General features: G+C 42.2%; 3 protein-coding genes across 3 annotated transcripts; all 3 read left to right on the forward strand.

Moving 5' to 3' along the window:
* The first annotated feature begins 884 nt into the window (after positions 1-884).
* Positions 885-1,880, forward strand: LOC115458237 (olfactory receptor 1019-like). Its single transcript, XM_030188097.1, has one exon. It carries the CDS (start codon positions 885-887, stop codon positions 1,878-1,880), a length of 996 nt encoding a protein of 331 aa, XP_030043957.1.
* Positions 1,881-9,128: 7,248 nt separating this feature from the next.
* On the forward strand, positions 9,129-10,076 carry LOC115458238 (olfactory receptor 8I2-like). The gene has a single exon (XM_030188098.1). The coding sequence runs from the start codon at positions 9,129-9,131 to the stop codon at positions 10,074-10,076; it is 948 nt and encodes a 315-aa protein (XP_030043958.1).
* Positions 10,077-15,221: 5,145 nt separating this feature from the next.
* LOC115458239 (olfactory receptor 6-like) lies at positions 15,222-16,154 on the forward strand. Its single transcript, XM_030188099.1, has one exon. It carries the CDS (start codon positions 15,222-15,224, stop codon positions 16,152-16,154), a length of 933 nt encoding a protein of 310 aa, XP_030043959.1.
* Positions 16,155-18,494: the final 2,340 nt, after the last annotated feature.

The raw sequence follows: 18,494 nt of genomic DNA on the forward strand, positions 1-18,494 counted from the left end.
ATAAATAATACATAGCAGTGATATTCAGCACTATAAACACTTAAGCCTTGTTGGGACAAATACCTGATATTACTTAGCCAGATTAAGATTTCCTGTTAACTTTAAACATGTCTATTCAAAAGCAGTAAAACTTCACCAGTTTGGTACTCATGGTTTTGCACCTGGGGGGGGGCCCTTTTACAAAGTGGCGGTAAGCCCAAGGCACACACTGTCCCCCAATGTGGCCACTGGCGGTAGTTGTGACTCAAGTGTGCGCCTTTTCCTGCATGCCGGGGAATTCTTTTTGTAGCGTGTCGCTAATCCGGTGGTAATGGTTGCCTGCCAGGTTACTGCAGGGAGCCCTTACTGCTCACCACCACATGCCCACACGGTAAGAGTGATCTTACCACGTGGCCATTTTTTGGGGGCATTTTACCTGCTGTGGTAAAAATGGCCCTGGCGCACAGGAAAGATGGCCCCTGCCGCTACCGCAGGGCTCTTTTTCCCGCAGCTTAATAAAAGGACCCCTAATTTTGAGAGTGACGCCCCCCCCCCCCACTAAACCACCCCGACTTACAAACCAAGACTACTGATCTCTTCCCAGTCAATGACTTCCCAAACTAACTCCTCCAACTTTGCCCTACCTAAAGTGGTCTTCCATTTGATCGTTCTCAAGGTGGATGTGCCAGAAGATTCTCAGACAACAAGAAAACTGTTTTCTGAATGAAGGTCCTTGTTATCTATGTAATAAATTAAGACATATGCAAATCTGGGCAGTTTGAAGAACGTTGAAATTGTGTCTCCTTTAGCTCAGGTCAACGTATGTGTCCCTGGCAGCTTCTTATAGCCCTTATCTTTCATCTACATATTTTTTAATGGCTCCAATTTTTCCTTCATTTCCTAGAATGCATGAAAGAGAAAATACCACTGCGGTGACAGAATTCGTCATTTTGGGGTTTCCTGAATTTCCAGGGCTGGAAATCCCCCTTTTCCTTCTGTTTTTATTCATGTATCTAGTCATCCTGATCGGGAACCTCACGATTGTAACTGTGACGTACCTGGACCCTCACCTGCACACCCCCATGTACTTTTTCCTCTGTAACTTGGCCTTCCTCGATATCACTTCTACCTCGGTTACTGTCCCCAAACTGCTGGACATCTTCTTAAGGAAACATCATCACGTGTCTATAAATGCGTGCTTTACGCAGGTATATTTTTTCATATTTTCTCTAAGCGTTGAGTCTTTTCTGCTTGCGGTCATGGCTTTTGATCGCTACGTCGCGGTATGCCACCCCCTGCGCTATACGACAATTATGAATTGGAACGTCTGTGTGGTGATGGCCGCAGGGTCCTGGATCTGTGGATTTGTGGAGCCAGTAGCGTACACCGTGCTTCTGTCGAGCTTCTCTTATTGCAGGTCCAACAGGATCAACCATTTTTTCTGTGATCTCTCGGCGCTGTTGAAACTCTCCTGCACCAGCACCTCCACCATCGAATACATGACTCATATATTAGGAACTTTAGCTGGGATGCCCTGTGTTATCACAACATTTGTGTCTTACACGTACATCATCTCTGCCATCCTGAAGATCCGTTCTGCGAAGGGGCGATGTAAGGCTTTCTCCACATGCTCTTCCCACATCACGGTTGTTATTCTCTTCCACGGGGCTCTGTTGTTTTCATACATGAAGCCCACGTCAACACAGTCCCTCAACCAGAATAAACTCTGTGCTGTGTTGTATAATGTTTTAATTCCTATGCTTAATCCCATGATTTATAGCCTTAGAAACAAAGAGGTTAAGAAAGCCCTGAGAAGATTGTTTAGTAGAAAAATATGTTCCAGGAATCAGAACTTCCGCTCTGCCAGTGATCATCCAGCCTCATGCCTGAGAGAAAGGTAGGCAGGATATGTCCTGCATATGCAAGGTGAATCTCACATTCTTGGGTTTTTACTAAGGACATTCAAACCTTAAGGCAAAAATGGATTGTAATGGTAATTTACCTCGTTTATAAGTTTCAAATACAGAAAGTGCCATAGCAGGAATTGAATTTGCCCTTTGACTTTTTGTCTGTCTTTAACTGAGATGTTTTACAGTCATTTTCTTCCTTACTAATGTTTTAATTAAGCAGTTTAATATTGTGCTATGTTTGTTTTATGTCAATTTAACTATCTTGTTGTGTTTGATTTTGCAATCTGCTGAGTGAGAATTTATTTTCTAGATGAATGGATTCTTATTTGGTTGTAATGAATTAATTGATCAATTAAAAAAATATATATTTTTCCTCATAAGCTTCATGTTTTATGAGGTTAAGAACCAACACTGTTTCTTTGTTATGTTTTGTCAGGTAAATACGTGGTTCATTGAAACCTTAGTGTGATAAAAAATATATATATATATACCCCGGTAATAATAATTCACAGTATGATGGGTGTCAGATTATCAGGCTGGTCAAGACACAGAAAAGTGTACAAATCTATATTCCCTCTCCCTCTCTTCAGCACATTTATTTTTTCAAAAATGAGTTCATGATGAAAACAGAATGCCTTTTTAGGGCTTTTTTTGAGGGGGTACTTCGAGGTACTGAGTACCGGCACCTTTTCCACTGTCTGCTAAAATTGACCCACGGACCCCAGGTTTTAATGAAAGAGCTGAGGCTCTACACACCAATTCTGCCTAGTCATAGATTCTGTGACTGGTTGCAGGGGGCTTGGCTATTGTGGGGTGGGTCCCTCAATGATCACCCCACCCCTGAAGGGTGACCTAGCATTTGAGTAAGGGCACCTTTTTTGCTAGAACAAACGCACTGGATAAAAGGGACCCACGTGTAGGTGATCAGGCCATTGTGACATCACTGATGAGGTTGGCTGTTAGCCATTGGTGGAATGAGGCATTATGACATCACATTATCAAAAGTGAGCCAAGTATAGAACAATCAAGCTAATTACAGGGGTTAACAGTAAAATAATGTCTTAACAATGGCTCATGTTGATAAGCCCCCTAAATGAAAGAAAAAAGAAATGCCTGTAGAAATCAAAATCACTGCTACATGTGATAAAAGCAAGGCTTTTTTTGAGGGGGTACTTGAGGGTACTGAGTACCGGCACCTTTTCCATTGTCTGCTAAAATCAACCCATAGTCCCCAAGTTTTAATGAAAAAGCTCAGGCTCTACACACCAATTCTGCCTCGTCATAGATTCTGTGACTGGTTGCAGGGTCCTGGCTATTGTGGGGTGAGTCCCTCAGTGATCACCCCACCCCTGAAGGGTGGCCTAGCATTTGAGTACCGGCAGCTCTTTTGCTAGTAAAAACACACCTGCTTTTTAGACACCCATAGGATGTGTGAAATGTGCACTAAAAGGGCATTTCGTTGTAAAGTATCTGATACTCAGTTGCCGTGTCTGGTAACCATGGACATACTTCAACGGTTTCATTGTAGGAAATCAGAAATGGGGGAGCGTGACTTTCAATCCCCTCTCCCAGATTGGCATGGAGAGGGAAGGAGACTATGGGGCTCATTTTTGAAAGAGAAAAACACCCGAGAAGTGGCATAAATTTGTCAATTGGATGTTTTTCTCGCAAAGACGTCCAACTCGGTATTTTCAAAACCCATTTTTGAGACGTTTTTCTATGCTGTTTATCTGCAGTGCATCCAAATCACAAGGAGACATGTTGGGAGGGGGGGGGGGGGGGTGTTATGGGTGGGGATGTGGGCGTTCCTAACACTTTGATGTTTTTCTGTCATAACAGAAGAAAACAAAAATGCCCAGGGCTATAAATTGGACATTTTGGTCTAGACCTGTTTCAGTAATGAATAAGCCACAAAAAGTGCCCTTAATGATCAGATGACCAGTGCAGGAATAAAGGAATGACACCCCCTTACTACCCCCTCCTTCCCTCCAAAAGATGTCAATGAAACAGTACATACCAGCCTCTATGACAACTTCAGATGCTATGGCCAGCAAGCAGGTCCCTGGAGTAGCCTAGTGGTCAGGGCAGTGCACTATAGAGAAGGTGACCCAGGCTCATAATCCAACTCTAACTATTACACTTGTGGTTGAAAGTGTCAGACCCCTAAACCTACCAAAAATCTACTGTACCCACATATAGGCGATACCTACAGCCATAAGGGCTAGTGTAGTGGTTTACAGTTGGGTACAGTAGGTTTTTGGTGGATTTTGGAGGGCTCACTGTACAATATATGGTGAGATGTGTACCTGGGATTTTTTATGTGAAGTCCACAGCAGGGCCCCGTAGGGTGCCCCACTGCTGTCCTGGGATGTTTGTGTGGCCAGCCTACTAAGAATGCTGGCTCCTCCTATATCCCAATGGCTTCATTTTGTCTGTTTTTCACTTGGTTCAAAAATAGACACACTAAGCACAGCAATGACTGGGAAATGGCCATTTTTCAAAAACAAAAGATCCCTGGAAAAATGAAAGATTTTATTTTCTACAATTGTAGCCAACACAAGAAATGTTTTTCAGTGAATTTCTTACACCTTACAAATAAATGCCTTTTATTTACTTATTAAAAAAAATATTTTGTATACTACACAATCCAAAATTTGTCAGCGGTGTACAAATAATACACATATACAATTCAAATACTTATCATCATTCGCCCCGGCCTACATGCTAGACCTTGTTGACCTACCACCCAGGAATGCTAAATGGTCAGCCCGCACATTCCTTAATTTACACTCCCAAGCTGTAAAAAAACTGAAATACAGACTAATACACGTGTCCAGCTTTTCATACACGGGCACACAGATGTGGAATGCACTACCACGTAATTTAAAAACAATCTACGATTTAACTAACTTTCGAAAATCTCTGAAGATATATCTCTTCAACAAGGCATACCACAATGTTCATTAATTGTAACTGCAACACATCACCATTCTACCTTTATTTTGACTGGTTTCTTTCTATGCCTGTCTGCTTAATTTTATCATGTTAACCTATTCTCTATATAACCCCAACTGTAACTTTTACTCTGGAATGGCGAAAGCCACATTGAGCCTGCAAATAGGTGGGAAAATGTGAGATACAAATGCAACAAATAAATAAATTCTACCATAAAACAATGACAAATCAGCAAACAACACGAAATCTTCGCTTCATTCATAGGATTTGACTTGATCTCTTCCACCTTCTCAGCCCATCTTATCATCTGACCCATATGCTTTTACAAAGAGCTAGGTCTTTGGCTCTCTTTTAAACTGTTTGATCTCCTGAATTTTCTTAAGTCTTAATGGTAGACTATTCCATAATGTAGGCCCCGCTACAGAAAATATAGCTGCTCTATATTCATTCAATGTTATGACTCGAAATGAGGGAATGTGTTGATACGGTTGTTGTGCGGATCTCAGAGTTCTAGAATCACATTCAGATACACCAGGTACCTGGAAGGCTCAATACATTTTAAGGCAATAGAGGGTTTAGTGTCTTGCCCCAGATCAAAAGGAACCATTGTAACATTTAAATCCTGGCTTCCATATTTCTCAGCATGCTGCTCACCTTGGATTCCATCTGGACCATGCTGCTGAGGCTAAATCACTTTATTAATGTACGTCATATCAGCAAGGGATGTGGAAGTTGTAGCTTACAGACATAATTCTAAGTTGACCAGCAGAGTTGAGAATCCTAGAGAAAGAGTTTAGAGGAAGTCAGGCAGGTTCGTATCAATTAGTACACCATAAACAGCAACAGATGGAGAAAAATACATAAGGATGTCAGCTGGAGATTTGTGAATTTTCAGGGTCCTGAGCCAGACACCAACGGACATGTCTAAGAGATATTTTATACATGTTTTGAATCTTCTGGAGAATGATATTCAGCCTCCTAATAAAATTGCCCATCTACCAACCTGGTCCCCTGACCATCTAGATGTGAGACTATTTGAACTTGGATGCCATCTACAAATAAAGAGCAGGGTGCGATTACATCTGATTGACTCAAGAAGACTGTTGCCATAGTTGTGTCAGAGGGGTCACAGAGGTCTACCTGACCCACAAAGCACCAGGCAGCCTAAAGTCCTCCTAGAGCAGTCATTATTTTTTGCAAATGGCATTTTAGGCAGTACACAAGTACATAAGTATTGCCATACTGGGAAAGACCAAAGGTCCATCGAGCCCAGCATCCTGTTTCCAACAGTGGCCAATCCAGGTCACAAATACCCGGCTAGATCCCAAAAATGTACAAAACATTTTATACTGCTTATCCCAGAAATAGTGGATTTTCCCCAAGTCCATTTAATAATGGTCTATGCTAAGCTAACCGCCTTTACCACATTCTCTGGCAACGAATTCCAGAGTTTAATTACACGTTGAATGAAGAAGCATTTTCTCCGATTCATTTTAAATTTACATTGTAGCTTCATCGCATGCCCCCTAGTCCTAGTATTTTTGGAAAGCGTGAACAGACGCTTCACATCTACCCGTTCCACTCCACTCATTATTTTATAGACCTCTATCATATCTCCATTCAGCCGCCTTTTCTCCAAGCTGAAGAGTCCTAGCCGCTTTAGCCTTAACTCATAGGGATGCCGTCCCATCCCCTTTATCATTTTCGTCTCCCTTCTCTGCACCTTTTCTAATTCCACTATATCTTTTTAGAGATGCGGCGACCAGAATTGAACACAATACTGAGAACTGCCTATACACACTCAATGCCAGACTTAGTCTTTGCATGCATTAAAGGGCAAGAGTGTTAGTTTACAGCCCTCATAGCATTTTGCAGTGGTGGATTATAAATATATCCATATCTCCCTCTTATTTCCAAATATCTGTGTTATATTTGATCAATGACATCTTCCTCAAAGTATCAATGCAGCCAAAGAGATTAGGAGACTGGTGTATAAACCCCAATCTTAAAAAAAAACAAAGTAAGATTTCCATATATTGCAAGAGTAAACTTAGAACCTGTGAAAATCAAACCCTTGATGACATCTAAACCGAACCTACATACACGCCCTTCTCTGCAGTGGCCAAAATTTGATTCTGGACACTTCTGAAACAGAACAGGGGTTCTCAACCCAGTTCTCGAGACTCAGTCAGTCAGGCTTTCAGGATATCCATAGTGAATATGCATGAGATAGATTTGCATGCATTAACTCTATTGTATGCAAATCTATCTCATGCATATTCATTGTAGGTGTCCTGAAAACCTGACTGACCGGGTAGGTCCCAAGGACTAGGTTTGGATACCACTGTGATACAATGGAGATAGATTTGGCAGCTCCTTTTCAAACAGGTCTGCATAGACTGCGTCACCAAAACGAAACCGTGGACACAAAGATTAGATTATTAACTCTATAGAGCAGGGATCCTTTTACTGCTACTACTTAACGCTTGTCTCTCTTATGTAGTATATTGAGGAATGTAATAGAAATGTTGAGTAGAGGTAGTCGTACAAGTATTGTTCAGATTTACTTCATAATGACTGCTAATTTTTCATACACCATCGTTTCCCATTCATTAATGATCCATTGCGTTTAATCTTGGAATATTCCCTCTGCCCTTGATCACAAGTGTATCACATATTTGAACCATGTTGACAAAGCAGGGCTCCCTCACCGCTTCTCTCCCATGTGTTCTCATGATTTGGCATTTTCAACCTAAGGGATCGTCTCCCGACGGGATGTACAGTGATTGTAAATACTTCCAACTGCTGAGAATGGAACTGCTGCAGATCTCTTGGCTTCAGAGAATGCAAAGATTTGTGTTCACAAATAGTCATGGCTGATCGAACCTGGAATGATTGAGAAGAGGCGATGAAGACCCTGAAGACAAAAATTGTGTATGGGATGTTTGTTATTAGTATCGAAGGCAGTTGGAATGATGGAGATGAGAAGATGATGGCTCTGAAGGTGAGAAGGGAGTGTGGGATGTTGGTTATTAGCATTTCAGAAGAAGATTGCACAGTAAATGTTAAGAGATGCATTAGAATAGCATAAACTGAAGAAGAAATATATTGATTTTGCCCCAAAGATCTTCAATGTAATAAAAGGTACTAATGACAGAAAAATTTCATAAGGCGTGGGGATGCAATACTGAGGAGAAACACTGTGACAGATAAAGAGAAGAGAAAGGAGAAGACAGGATCTGGAGATAGGGAGCAAGGTCCTGGTGAAGAGAGAGGGTGAAGAAGATCAAGAGGTAAGGAGCAGGAGAGGGAGAGACAATAAAAGAAGGGTGGCAAACTGCTGCGAAGACGAAGAAGGGCACAGGACAAGATCAGGGCTAGGAGATAGCAATGGGGCAGCGGAGTGTAACATGAGTAAGGATAGTTTTAGGAGTCTGATGTGAATGAGACATGCTGGAAGAGATGGCATCTGTACATTGAGGTATTCACATATAGCTAACAAGATACAGTGGATCATTTTTTTTTAAAACTGGCACATTTTAGAAAACCATGATTGTTTTAAAAACAAGAATTTAGTCGTGGCATATTCCAGAGCTAGAAATCTCAAAGAGAGAATGGTTCCTTCTGCTCTTCCAGATCCCTCGAAGGATATATTTTGTACGTTTGGGAAGCTTGCCAGGTGCCCTTGGCCTGGATTGGCCGCTATCGTGGACAGAATGCTGGGCTCGATGGACCCTTGGTGTTGTCCCAGTGTGGCATTACTTATGTACTTATCCTTTTTGGTTACATTTTTTGACATCTCCCAAGTGGAAGCTAGTGTGCTATCCTCTACTCTTTGGTCTTCTTCTTTGGACTTACGCAGAGGTTTCTTCCTGTTTTTCTTTGGTCGACTTCGGGAAAGAGAAACAGACATCCTTAAGGCAATTTCCCCTCGTTAAAGTAGATGAGAGTAGGATGTGAGGTAGTTAATTACTTCTTGGTTCATGCAAAAAGGGTCAGATTTTTATCAAGATAAAAGCATGTGTTGTGGTTTGTCAATGTTGTTAAGCGTGGAATTAGAACGAACTATTCTGTCCCTTTATTTATTTATTAGGATTTATTTATCGCCTTTTTGAAAGAATTCACTCAAGGCTGTGTATGGTAAGAATAAAACAAACATAACCAATAGACAATTACAGAAGTGGGAGGGCATTCCAGGATTCCACCACCCCTCCTGTGTATGCAACGACACTATTTTGAAATTCACTTTTTCCAATAATATCTCTTCTTTACTTCTAGAATCCAATGGAAGAGGAAAATATCACCAGAGTGACAGAATTCATCATTCTGGGGTTTCCTGAATTTCCAGAGCTGCAGATCCCACTTTTCCTTCTGTTTTTACTGATTTACCTGATCATCCTGATGGGGAACCTCACTATAATAACCTTGACATGCCTGGACCCTCACCTGCACACCCCTATGTACTTTTTCCTCTGCAACTTGTCCTTCCTCGATATGTCTTACACCTCAGTCACCCTCCCCAAACTGCTAGATATCTCCCTAAGAAAGAGGCAGCATATTTCTACAAACAGCTGTTTTGTACAGATGTATTTTTTTCTATTTTCAGTATGCGTAGAATATGTTCTGCTTACAGTTATGTCTTATGACCGCTATGCCGCGATATGTCATCCCCTGCGTTACGCTGTGATTATGAATCCGAGACTCTGTGTACTGATGGCAGCAGGGACCTGGATCTTTGGGTTTCTGGTACCAGTGACACACACTGTCCTCGTCTCAGGTTTATCTTATTGCGGATCTAACGATATTAACCATTACTTTTGCGATCCTTCAGCTCTGCTACAGCTGTCCTGCACAGCTACTTCCACTGTTGAAAGTGTAACATACATTATAGGGAGCTTTGTAACACTTCCATGCCTCATTTTAACTCTTGTGTCTTATGTCTACATCATCTCCGCCATCCTGAGGATCCGATCTGCAGAGGGGAGACGCAAAGCCTTCTCCACCTGCTCCTCCCACCTCACGGTCGTTACTCTCTTCTACGGGACTCTGATCTTTTCATATGAAAGACCAACTTCCACACAGTCACTCAATCAAAACAAACTCTCTGCAGTACTCTTTAATGCTTTAATCCCTATGTTCAATCCCATGATTTATAGCCTAAAAAATCAAGAGGTCAAGAAGGCCCTAAGAAGAGTATTTTCTCTGCCTTTGACTGTAAAACATTGTGGTTGACCAAGAGATAGAGTAACATTCATCTAGCATATGGAGGACATCTTGTTAAATGAGACGCTGTTGTTTCCAGTGATATTTTTGTGGGTTGCTACTGAGGACGCCCAAAACCTCAGACCCAAACAGCTTATAATGTTCATGTTCCCAGTTAACCAGCCTCACTGTGATATATGACTTATTTTTATTACGGTGTTTCAACCAGAACAAACAGTAACATTAAAGTAATTGAATCCAGCCGTCTATCCATTCGTCTTTCTTGGGAAGTGATATCTCCTGTGAAATTTCATTGATTGGGTGCAGTCTCTTGAAGGCAAAGTGGAACAGGGTTTAGGTAAATAAACTGTTGAAAATGAACTCCATACAATAAAACTGAGGTCAATTTCAACAGGATCAAATGTGAAAAAGATTTGTTTTTTTAATCCAGGCAGAAATGGTCTTTACATGGGCAGACTTGTTGATAGCAGGGGCGTAGCCAGACACCCAATTTTGGGTGGGCCTGGGACTGAGATGGGTGGGCAGAAGATCCAAACCCCATTCCACAGGTAATTTGGTCTCTCCTTCTCTCGTTTGCATGCCATATGGTCTGTCAAACATTCCCCTCTCCCGCATACCTTGTAAATAGCAGATTTTCACCGGCAGCAAGCAGCAACTAATATACACTGCTCATGTTGGCCCCACAGCCTTCCCACTGATGCAACTTCCTGTTTGCGCATAGGTGGGAATAAGGCTGTGGGGCTGGAGTGAACGGTATGTATCAGTCGCTGCTTGCTGCAGGCGAAGATCTACTATTTACAAGGTATGCAGAAGGGACAGTTTTTAGCTGGTGGGACTTGGGAATCCCTGCCAGCCACATCATAGGTGTGCTGCTTCTGGGTGGGCCTGAGCCCAAAGTGGGTGGGCCAGGGCCCACCCGGGCCCACCCCTGGCTACGCCACTGGTTGATAGTAAAAAAAAAATACTTTAAGAACCCCCCAAAGATTTCTGAAAGGTGTAGGTACATTGAAAACTTCAGGATCATAGTACATTTCTAAAAAAAACAAAACGATTTAATAGAAAGATAGAATTGTATGTTCCAGGCAGATTTCAGGGTCATTGCATTCTGTCTGGGCTACTGTTTAATGTTTGTGTGTTTGATCTATCACACAGTAGTAGTATGTAGACTGATTAGCAATATTGAAATCTTGAATGGTGGTAATAATAATGGCTATTGTTAAGATTAATTTTCCATATGCAAGTATATTTCCCATTTCCCATTCTTCAGTGATCCACTGGGTATAATTTGGAAATACTCCCTGTATCCTCGATCACAAATGTATCATATATTATACCCAGGTACACAGAGCAGGGTGTCCCTGCTGCTTCTCTCCCACATGTACTAATGATGTGACACCTGCATCCAGAGGGATCCTGCCCCAAAGGGAGGTAACAGTGTAAATGCTTCCACCTGCTGAGTTCAGTGCTGGTACAGATCTCTCGGTTACCAATTGTGTGAGGGTTCAAGCCTACAAATTGAAATCACAACCATGTGATGAAGGCCATTAAGTTGGAGGCAGTGTTTAGGCTTTTTATGAATTGCTGATTTTAATTTTATTTATTTGTTTTATTTGTATCCCACATTTTCCCACCTATTTGCAGGCTCATTGTGGCTTATATTATGCCGAACTGGCGATCGCCACTCCGGAATGAGAAATACAGAATATTATTACATTTAAAGTACAAGTTATAAAGAGTAAATATACAGTTCAATTCAGGCATTAAAGATCAAGGGTAAATGTAGAAGATTCAACAGTAATGATGTGAATAAAGTAAACAAATAAAGAGAGTTCAATATTAACTTGTTTTGATAAAGTTTTGATGTCTGGTCATTTATGAAGGATCCTTTAGGTAAGTCTCTTTGAACAAATTAGTCTTTAGTAGTTTATGGAGATCTGTCAAAATGTGCATAGTTTTTATGGTAGTGCATTCCACAGTTGCGTGCTGATATAGGACAAGCTGGATGCATAAATTGATTTATATTTAAGTCCCTCGCAACTGGGGTAATGGAGGTTCAAGAAAGTGCGTGATGATCTTTTTGTATTCCTTGCTGGTAAGTCTATGAGGTCTGACATGTAGAACGGGGGCCTCTCCATGAACAAGGGTACAAGTTTTGAATACAATTCGATTTTTTTAATGGGAGCCAATGTAATTTTTCTCTGAGGGGTTTGGCGCTTTCGTATTTCGCTTTTCCAAATATGAGTCTAGCTGCAGTGCATTTAGGTGTATTCATATCCAAAGTTCACTTCTTTTTATCTTTATATACACTTACTGACCTCTGAAACAGTTCTTTTGATCGAGATACGGTTTGCATTGATACCAGATTATAATTAAGTGCAGGTAAGGTTATGTAAGTATATAGAAAGGATCTCTGATAGCCACTAATAATTAATAAATCACCAATACCACTACATATGTAGAATGAATTTATTTATTGGGATTTATTAACCGCCTTTACGAAGAGATTCGCCCAAGGCGGTGTACAACAGGTACAGTTTTACATAAAACTTACAATTTTGTTAACAGCATAACAATAATAAAATAACCAAGAATAAACATATATACAATAAAGGAGGTAAACTTGAAAACAGTAAATTGAAACCTAATAATACAATTATCGAGAAACTGTATTAAAAATATACACATTTAACAGCACTGGAATTCAAATACCAGAGATATAATACAATGTCAGCCTAATACTAATGAAACATCTAATAAGTAGCATTAGAACAGTCAAATAACATAGATATGATGCAAATGATTTTCTACAATACAGCTTACCAATTGCAGATATATGATGGGGACAAAGTGGGTGGTACAGAGTCAGTTGGGATAAATAGGTGTGTGTCTAAATTCAAGGAACGTTCTTTGTACAGCTAAACAAGATATATGGAACTGGTCTAAGTTACAGTGTGTGTAGCAAGCTAGTCCAGGTGCAGAATGAGTGTATAGTCAGTCACCCTACATATTAAAGGCTTGAGAAGAGCCAGGCTTTCACCTGCTTCCTGAAGTAGAGGTAGTCTTGAGTTATACGTAGCCCTTCTGGGAGTAAATTCCAGAGCATGGAGGCTACTCCTGAGAAGGCTCGCTGGTGGGTATCACATCGTACAATTTGTTTTGATGAGGGTAAAGATAGCGATGCTCCTTGAGAGGACCTTAAGAGGTCTCAAAGGTGTGTAAAGGGTTAACTTATTCTTTAAGTACTCTGGCCCATTTTTGGAGAAAGGTTTCACAGCTGCCGCAGGTGACAGAGAAAACTTCTAAAGGTTGCTTGCGTTTGTGGGATCAGAGTGAGTGATGAGTCTAGCATATCCCAAGATGTGATTTTTAGGGGGAGTTCCTACTTCCCAAAAGCTATTTTGAAGTTGGGTATTTCCCAGCTTGTGTTTGGTCACCAAAGTATCAATGCAGTTTTACAATAATCCTAAATATGAACCAGACTTAAACAACAATCCATAAAATAAAACCAGGCAAAATGCCAGAATCCAAAAATTACAAACCTTTGCTGTCGTTCAGATGGTTATTTATTTATTGAATTCATTTATACCCCACATTTTCCCACTAGTTGTAGGCTCAATGTGGCTTACACATAACCGTAGGGTAGGCTATGGTTCAGAAAATATAATTAAACATTGTAGTAGGTTATTAGCATATTGATAACATTTAAAACAACAACAGATAACGAAAGATAGTAAAGGTTTATGCAATATAATAAAGTCCATGAATTATGTTGAAAACAGGTGGAAGTACATTAGGTTGAGTCTGTAGGGTGGTCTTCAATAGTTTTCTGAAATTTAGATAGTTCTGGGTTGATTTTAGGGTTCTAGGCAGTGCATTCCACAGTTGTGTGCCTATGAAGGAGAAAGTTGGATGCATAGGTAGATTTGTACTTCAGGCCACTGCAATCTGGATAATGTAAATTTAGGAAGGATCGGGAGGAACTGGAACTGTTTCTGGGTGGTAAAATCCACCAGATCTAGCATATATTCGAGAACATCTCCATAAATGATCCTATGAATCAAGGAACAGATCTTAAAGGCGATACGTTCTTTAATAGGAAGCCAATGTAATTTTTCACGAAGGGGCTTGGCAGATTCAAATTTAGATCTTCCAAAGATCAGTCTCGCCGCTGTGTTCTGGGCGGTCTGAAGTTTCTTGACTAAATGTTCTTTGCAACCTGCATATTGACTCTCTCTGGACCTCTCTTTTCTGTGTGAAGGTAAAAAACTCGCTCGGAAGTCTGGTCGGTGGTTACCATAAACGACTCCTTCACACTTGCACTGCAGGTTCTCCCTAATGATTCTTTCACTGCCCTTCCTCGACATTTTTAAAAAATGTTTAAAATCTGTTCATTTCTGAAGTGCTGCTCAAACCTTCATTAATTACAATAAGGTGTTTTTTTTTTAATTTAAAGAACAATGTTTTGAGACAGCTTCCAATGCAATGATTATATGTTGTTGAGTCCATTGCGGTTAATCTAAAGATCATGGCACTCTCTCAACTGTCTATAAGCAACTACCACATTATATTAAAAACTTTTGGCCGCTGTCGGTGACAGGGTGCTGGGCTCGATGGACCCTTGGTCTGTCCCAGCATGGCGATGCTTATGTACTTACGATATCTAATATAGTTTTAAATCAGTTTGAATTTATATCAGCTGTGAGGTCTTTCATGATAATTGATATTTCCTGCCTTCCAGCATTAAGGGGGTGTTTTACGAAGGTGCGCTATCGTTTTTTAGCAAATTCTAAACACTAAAGATGCCCATAGGAATATATGGGTGTTTCTAAAGCATGCTTATTTTTAACGCAAGCTAAAAAAAAAACACTAGTGCACCCCTAAATAATCCCCATATTAATATGTAGGTTTGCTCTTCTTAGGACACGAGTCTGATATCATCCCAAACACAATGTCATCTCCAGATTATAAACAAATAAATCCCCAAATGTGGTCACTTGAGAAGGCTGAACTTAATAGACCTGCCTCCTTTCATCTAAGGTCAGTGCATGTACCCCTGGGTAGCACTTCATAGCTTCACCTCTTATGTGCATGCAATAAAATTATTTTTACTTATGCCCCCTTTTCCTCAATTTGCTTTATATTTTTTTTCCCAGAATGCATGGAAGGGAAAATACCAGCACAGTTACAGAATTCATCATTCTGGGGTTTCCTGAATTTCCAGGGCTGCAAATCCCCCTTTTCCTTCTGTTTTTACTGGTTTACCTGATCATCGTAATGGGGAACCTCACTATAATAACCGTGACGTGTCTGGACCCTCGTCTCCACACCCCCATGTACTTCTTCCTTGGCAATCTGGCTTTTCTTGATATCTCCTACGCCTCGGTCACTGTGCCCAACCTGCTGGACATCTTTAGAACGAGTCAACATATTTCAGCAGTTGGATGTTTCACGCAAATGCATTTTTTCATCGCTTCATTATGTATAGAATACGTTCTGCTCACGGTCATGGCTTATGACCGCTATGTGGCCATCTGTCACCCCCTGCGTTATACTGTGATCATGAATCCAAGAACCTGTGTACTGATGGTGGCAGGAACCTGGATCTTCGGGTTTCTGGAACCAGTAGCATACACTGTCTTTATATCACGTTTCTCATTTTGTGGGTCCTACGAGATTAACCATTTTTTCTGTGATCTCTCAGCTCTGCTAAAGCTCTCCTGCACCAGCACCTCCAGCGTTGACAGGATAACGTACGTCGTTAGTGTGTTTGTAGCAGGTCCCTGCCTCACTGGAACCCTGACCTCTTACGTCTACGTCATCTCCTCCATCCTGAGGATCCGTTCTTCTGAGGGGAGACGCAAAGCTTTCTCCACCTGCTCCTCCCACCTCACGGTCGTTACTCTCTTTTATGTGTCAGTGTTGTGGTTGTACCTCAGACCATCATCCGTACAGTCAATGAACGAAAACAAAATTATTGCTGTGCTCTACAATGTTTTAATCCCCATGTTCAACCCCCTCATTTATACCCTGAATAACAAAGCAGTTAAAGAGGCTGTAAGAAAACTCTTTACTAGAAATGTTTCTTAATTTCATGTCAGAAGAACGTCTGTGCTTGTGACAGTCAAATGTCACAGCTGATGCGATGGGGACGTGTATAAGCTGGTGTCAGAAAGTAGATTTATGTTAAAAATCTATATAGCACTTAAGTGGTATCCATAAAAACATTGGGGCCCCTTTTACCAAGCTGCGGCAAAAGGGGGCCGGTGCTGGCATCGGTACGTGTTTTACATGCGTGCTAAGCTGCCCTTTTACATGAGCTGGTGAAAGAGAAGGTCTCACTTTTCTGCAGGAAATGGCCAGGCGGCAAGTAAAGCACTTGCCATGCAGCCATTTCGGGGGGAGCCCTTCTTGCCACCCACTGAGGTGGCGGTAAGGGCTCCAGTGCTAACGCAGCACTAACCGGGCAGCACGTGGCACTGCCCCAGTGACGATCCTAGGTCGGCTGCCACCTGGGGCAGATCGCTGATGTGCACACCCTCGTGGCGCATCAACCCCCCCAGGTGCCTTCTTAGCTGCTGGGAGCAGCTGCGTGGCTCTCAGCTCCGCTGGCTCCCTGCTCCCTCTGCCCCGGAGCAGGAAGTAACCTGTTCCGGGGCAGAGGGAGCAGGGAGCCAGCAGAGCCGACAGGCGCACGGCTGCTCTCTGCACCCCTCCAGCGGCATGCACCCGGGGCGGACCGCCCCCACCGCCCTGCCCTTGGTACGCCGCTGCACTGCCCGATTACCACCGGGTACAGTCTGGCGCTACAAAAATAAATAGATTTTTGTACTGGAAATGACGGCATGGTAGAGGTGGGAAGTTCCACCAGGCTACTGCGGTAGCCTGGCAGAACTTCCATTATAGTGAGCGGTAAGCCCGTGTTGGGCTTACAGCCGCATAGTAAAAGAAGCCCATTCACAACTGTACAACAACATAACAAAAATTAACCACAGACAAAACGACAGTCTCCAAATACAAAAACATGTCCGTGCGCAATTATAAAAAAAGCAGCCACAAAGACCTGAGTTTTCAAATGGTTTTTTTTTTAACTACGTAAAGTTAGGACAGTGACGAAGGTGGCTAGCTAACCCATTCCATAATGAAATGCCAGCTGAAACAAACGCTGCGGCTCGAAAATCAGCATGACGTTATGGTGTAAATGCATCAGTGAAAAGACGCATCGCAGTTTCTGACCTCAATGCACGTCTGGGCTGATAAATTTTCAATGCGTGCTTCAAGTAAAAAGCAGCAGCAACAAATAGTTGCCCGATATACAATTGTCAACACCTTAAAGTGTATTCGTTGGGCAACAGGAAGCCAATGCAATCGTTTGAGAGCAGGAGTAACATGGAGGAGGGGCCTAGTGGTTAGAGCACCGGTCTTGCAATCCAGAGGTGGCCGGTTCAAATCCCACCGCTGCTCTTTGTGATCTTGGGCAAGTCACTTAACCCTCTGTTGCCTCAGGTACAAACTTAGATTGTGAGCCCTCCTGGGACAGAGAAATATCCAGTGTACCTAGTAGAGTGGAGGAGTAGCCTAGTGGTTAGTGCAGTGGAACATCGAATGTTGCTACTATTTGAGATTCTAGATGGAATGTTGCTATTATTGGTGATTCTACACGGAATGTTGCTAGTGGAGGAGTGGCCTAGTGGTTAGAGCACCGGTCTTGCAATCCACAGGTTGTCAGTTCAAATCCCACTGCTACTCCTTGTGATCTTGGGCAAGTCACTTAATCCTCCATTGCCTCAAGTACAAACTTAGATTGTGAACCCTCCTGGGACAGAGAAATATCCAGTGTACCTAGTAGAGTGGAGGAGTAGCCTAGTGGTTAGTGCAGTGGAACATCGAACGTTGCTACTATTTGAGATTCTAGATGGAATGTTGCAAGTGGAGGAGTGGCCTAGTGGTTAGAGCACTGGTCTTGCAATCCAGAGGTGGCCGGTTCAAATCCCACTGCTGCTCCTTGTGACCTTGGGCAAGTCACTTAACCCTCCATTGCCTCAGGTACAAACTTAGATTGTGAGCCCTCCTGGGACGGAGAAACAGAAGCCTGCCCTTGCAGATCAGCAGTGCGGCCGCGCAGGCTTCTGCTTCTGTGAGTCTGACGTCCTGTACGTATGTGCAGGACGTCAGACTCACAGAAGCAGAAGCCTGCACAGCCGATCTGCAAGGGCAGGCTTCTACATGGAATGTTGCCAATGGAGGAGTAGCCTAGTGGTTAGTGCAGTGGAACATCGAACGTTGCTACTATTTGAGATTCTAGATGGAATGTTGCAAGTGGAGGAGTGGCCTAGTGGTTAGAGCACTGGTCTTGCAATCCAGAGGTGGCCAGTTCAAATCCCACTGCTGCCCCTTGTGATCTTGGGCAAGTCACTTAACCCTCCGTTG

Source organism: Microcaecilia unicolor, chromosome 14, assembly GCF_901765095.1.
Source record: "Microcaecilia unicolor chromosome 14, aMicUni1.1, whole genome shotgun sequence".
NCBI classification, from domain to species: domain Eukaryota; kingdom Metazoa; phylum Chordata; class Amphibia; order Gymnophiona; family Siphonopidae; genus Microcaecilia; species Microcaecilia unicolor.